Source organism: Cryptomeria japonica, chromosome 5 (assembly GCF_030272615.1).
Source record: "Cryptomeria japonica chromosome 5, Sugi_1.0, whole genome shotgun sequence".
Lineage (NCBI taxonomy): Eukaryota > Viridiplantae > Streptophyta > Pinopsida > Cupressales > Cupressaceae > Cryptomeria > Cryptomeria japonica.
The window spans coordinates 389,023,724-389,027,620 of record NC_081409.1 but is presented as its reverse complement, the minus strand read 5'-3'; the positions used below and the strand labels follow the sequence as shown (position 1 = coordinate 389,027,620).

The following is a 3,897-nucleotide window of genomic DNA, read 5'->3' as shown; positions in this document are numbered from 1 at the left end:
GATAGTGGTCATTTGTGCTAACTTATGTTGGAGATGTAGGTATCCTATCTAATTAGGGGGTGTAAGTTGCTATTGCTTGTTGGGGTATTAAGCTAGCTAGAGATCTTAAGATTAATAGACTCATTGTAGATGGAGACTCTTTGAGAATTGTTGACACTATTAATAAAAATCTAGACCTCATTATAATACTAGGAATTTGATCCTTGATTCCATTGAACTTCTTAAAATTTTTGAAGAGGCTGAAGTATCTCATGTGTTAAAGGAAGTAAATAAGATTACAAATCTCATTGTTAATGTGGTGCTTAATTTGGATAAATGGATCTACTAGATAGAGCACATGCCTCTTCTCATAAACATTAAAGATGGGATTTTATTAAAGGAATATAGTATACTATTTATATGATTTAGAATCATTTGATGACAATTGTATGAAAGCATTTGAAGGATTTAGCAAAGTATCATTGGAATAATGATATTCATGGAGTCAATCAAATCTAGACTTATTACAGCAAGGAGCTCATATATCGACATATATAAGTTACAATTTATATCTCCAATCATCACATCTTCCTTATGTTTTCTTTGAAACTTACTATTCTGATAACAAACATCAAGCAAAAATAGAGCTTCAAAGATAGATAGAGAAAGATTGTGAATACTAGGACTACTCTATAGAAGAAGATAAGGTTATTTTTTAAGAAATGTATTGAAGGTTACCTCAAATCTGAAAGACTGTTTTTCTCTACAAGGCACCTCATGGCTTTGTTTTGTTATTTGTTGCTTTTACATTATCCTTTGATTGTTTCAGACTTTCTTGTATCTTGTGTGTTGTTGAGACTCTTCTTGTTTGTTTTGTCTCCTTGATTGATAGTTTCATGTTCATGGAACTTTGATGTTTTGTTTCTTTGTTCTATTATAATATAATAAAGTTTAGACCCTATCAAAAACCCAACAACATCCATTACCTTTTTATTTTGAAAGTTAACTTTGCCAGTCTAGAAAGCGAATTTGTGTTTGATAATTATCATACTAAATATCTTTCTGAACTGTATATCCATAGTTGTAAAACTTTCCGATATGACGGTTATGAAAAAAAATCCTTCTGAAAGTTAATTAATGCATTTTACCAGCTTATTCACTATTTCTCGATCCGCATATAACATATTACAAACAGGTAATAATGTTCTACACAATAATTAACCTATCACTTTTTGCAGTCTAGGACAAATGCTTAGAATGACGTTAACCATGCATTACCTTACAAATCAATTCCTCCACAAAATTGTCAAAATTTTTATCAGAGGAGCCTCCTTGAATAGCTGCCTTTCTAGCAACACGTTTGAGTCTCTTTATCTTCTTCCTAGCTTTTCTCCCTTCTTTACCACGTATCAATGCTTTCACCTTTTTGGCTATCTCCATTCTCTCAACTAATGCTCCATTAACCCCTCCATGTTCTACCTTCAAAGCTATATCCATCTCATCTGATACAAGTTTACAGTTTGTGTACTGATCTGCATAAAGAGGAAATCCCAACAATGGAACACCCATGCACAGGCTCTGTAAAACTGAATTCCAATCACAGTGACTAACAAATCCTCCAATGGAATGATGTGATAACACAGTGTAATGCAGATGATCAGACCATTTAGGAATAACAAGACCAATGCCATTATCTTCAATCTTTTCTAGATACCCATGAGGTAGAATCTCTATCAAGCTGCCATTACTGCACATTGTTTGTGGAGGAAGCATCCAAATGAAACTGATTTTGCTTTGCAGTAAACCAATGGCGATTTCTTCAATTTGGGCTTTTGAAACTCGAGCAGAAGCACCAAATGAAATGTAGATAACTGAGTTTGCTGGCTTTGAATCCAACCACATTGAAAAATCAAATTCTAATGGTGGGTGGTTGTTAAAATAGCCAGACGGTAAGAGGGGACCTACTGAACAAAGTGGTGTAGCAGAATGCAATGAATACTGTATGGGTTCTGTTTCAAGTTCATAGACAGAATTTGCAAGAACCCAATCTGCTTCACGGACACTCTGCAATGACAGAAATATTGCGTGCAGCATAAAGTCTGACATCTGTGTTGCCTGGAGAAAGGATGGAAGGTCCCTCTGCTTCATTGTAGGGACTCCTGGAATGTAATCTATGCAGTCATTTGTTCCTAGAAACGAAAAAACACATATACCACAGTTAGAAAATATGCACACAAGTACACTGCACCACTGTTATCTGAAATAAAAATAGAAAATGAATCCAAGCAAGCTGGGAACTGTGCAGATCCCACACATTATCTTAAGGTTTATAATCCATACAAAAGTATATATGGCAAAAGTCAATAAGAAACTATATACCCAGTATATGAAAACTGAGAAGATAAATGCAAGCGAAAGACGTGATTTGTATGTTTTGGAAGCATTATTGTCTCAAAAGTGTATGAGTCATATATTTCTGTCCTAAACTGCACTCTGTATTCTGCATTCAGCGCAAATGTATAGAGAAATTGTAAGCTTATTCATATTTCTGTTTCAGACCTGCAGGTTATACCCATTTCATAAATTTCTGAGGATTAGAGTAAGCTACAAATCTTAATATAATTTGTTTTAATTTTGGAATCAATTGTGTATTTTGGATCGTATTCAATGATCGTTATCTTCTTTGTGATGGGGCATCACTTAATATGATATATGATAAAAAACATACACAGTTGATTATCTTTTTAATCTAAATAAAAAAATAAAATGTTATTTCTGAAACATTAGCTCCCAAAATAGACCTTGTGCTGTCATCTATTTTTTTTAAGATCCTAATCACATATGGCAATGCATTAATACTATTTCTGGGCAACCAAATTTTCAGTTCATCTATACTTTTATAGATAAAAAGTAACCAATAATTGAGCTATTGATACTGTTTAAAAATAGTCCTATTTCTAAATCATACCTCGTCCTTTAGAAGGAAAATGGCCATTGTTGATGAGCATATCAGAATGATAATAAATGGAATATAGAACAGTAGACTGTGTCCACAAAGTAACAAGAGGAACGCTGAGCTTCTTTGCAATAAGAAGAGCCCAAGGAAGAAAAGAATCAGCTACAATGCAAGAGATTGGATGATCCTCTCTATTCACACTAAGGATTACTTCCTCTACTGGTTCAATCATAGAGTTGAGCACACACTGTAAAAAACTCTCATTATACAAAGATCTATCAAAATCAGATGGCAACCCATCTGAGACCTCCTGTGAACGAATGTCAAGGCCAGTCTTTTGAGCAATATCTGTAATATATGCTTTACAGCGACATAAGCCCTCTGTGTAGACAAAGGTGATGGTGATTCCCCTAGAAGCCAGCTTGATGCAGAGATCAGCCATGGCGGAACAATGGGACTCTAAGGGATATGGAATGACTAGAGCATGGACAAGCCGAGACATCTTGGTGCTGTGAATCCAATCTACTCTACATTTCTACATTTATATGTAGAAATAGCCAAGAATTGGTGTTTACTGTTATAGGTAATTTAGCCCTTGTAATCATCATAGAAGAAAAAGTGAGCGAACTTGTGTTGCTAAGCTCGATTTGAAGATGGAAGTTGTGGATTAGAGAATTTTGAGTAGTACGATGGAACAGCCCTTTCAACCCGCTGTTCTTGGCCTCGTCCGTGGCATCCATGATTTGACTGATCGCTGTAGATTGGTGACACCGGTTGTAAGTGATACCTTTGTCAGTCAGTGATACCTTTGCCAGACTGGAGCGCGTATTAGACCCATACCTTGAGAAGAAAAAAAAAGGTGAAAATGACCGGACACCATGCAACAGAGCAACAAGAACGAGCAGGCAGGTGACAAAAAAGTCTCGGACAACAAAACTGGTAGAGAGTTCCTCCCACTGAAT

General features: G+C 35.4%; 1 protein-coding gene across 1 annotated transcript; it reads right to left on the bottom strand.

Moving 5' to 3' along the window:
- Positions 1-1,075: 1,075 nt before the first annotated feature.
- On the bottom strand, positions 1,076-3,573 carry LOC131066158 (UDP-glycosyltransferase 86A1). Its single transcript, XM_059221474.1, has 2 exons — positions 2,948-3,573; positions 1,076-2,168 (listed from the first exon to the last, which is right to left on the bottom strand). The coding sequence occupies exons 1-2, from the start codon at positions 3,435-3,437 to the stop codon at positions 1,243-1,245; spliced, it is 1,416 nt and encodes a 471-aa protein (XP_059077457.1). The 5' UTR covers positions 3,438-3,573; the 3' UTR covers positions 1,076-1,242.
- Between the last annotated feature and the right edge of the window lie 324 nt (positions 3,574-3,897).

Coding starts and splice junctions, on each gene's coding strand:
- LOC131066158 (XM_059221474.1), bottom strand. CDS start 3,437: ATGTCTCGGCTTGTCCATGCTCTAGTCATTCCATATCCCTTAGAGTCC. Junction 2,169..2,947: donor TTTTCCTTCTAAAGGACGAG/GTATGATTTAGA, acceptor TTTCGTTTCTAG/GAACAAATGACTGCATAGAT.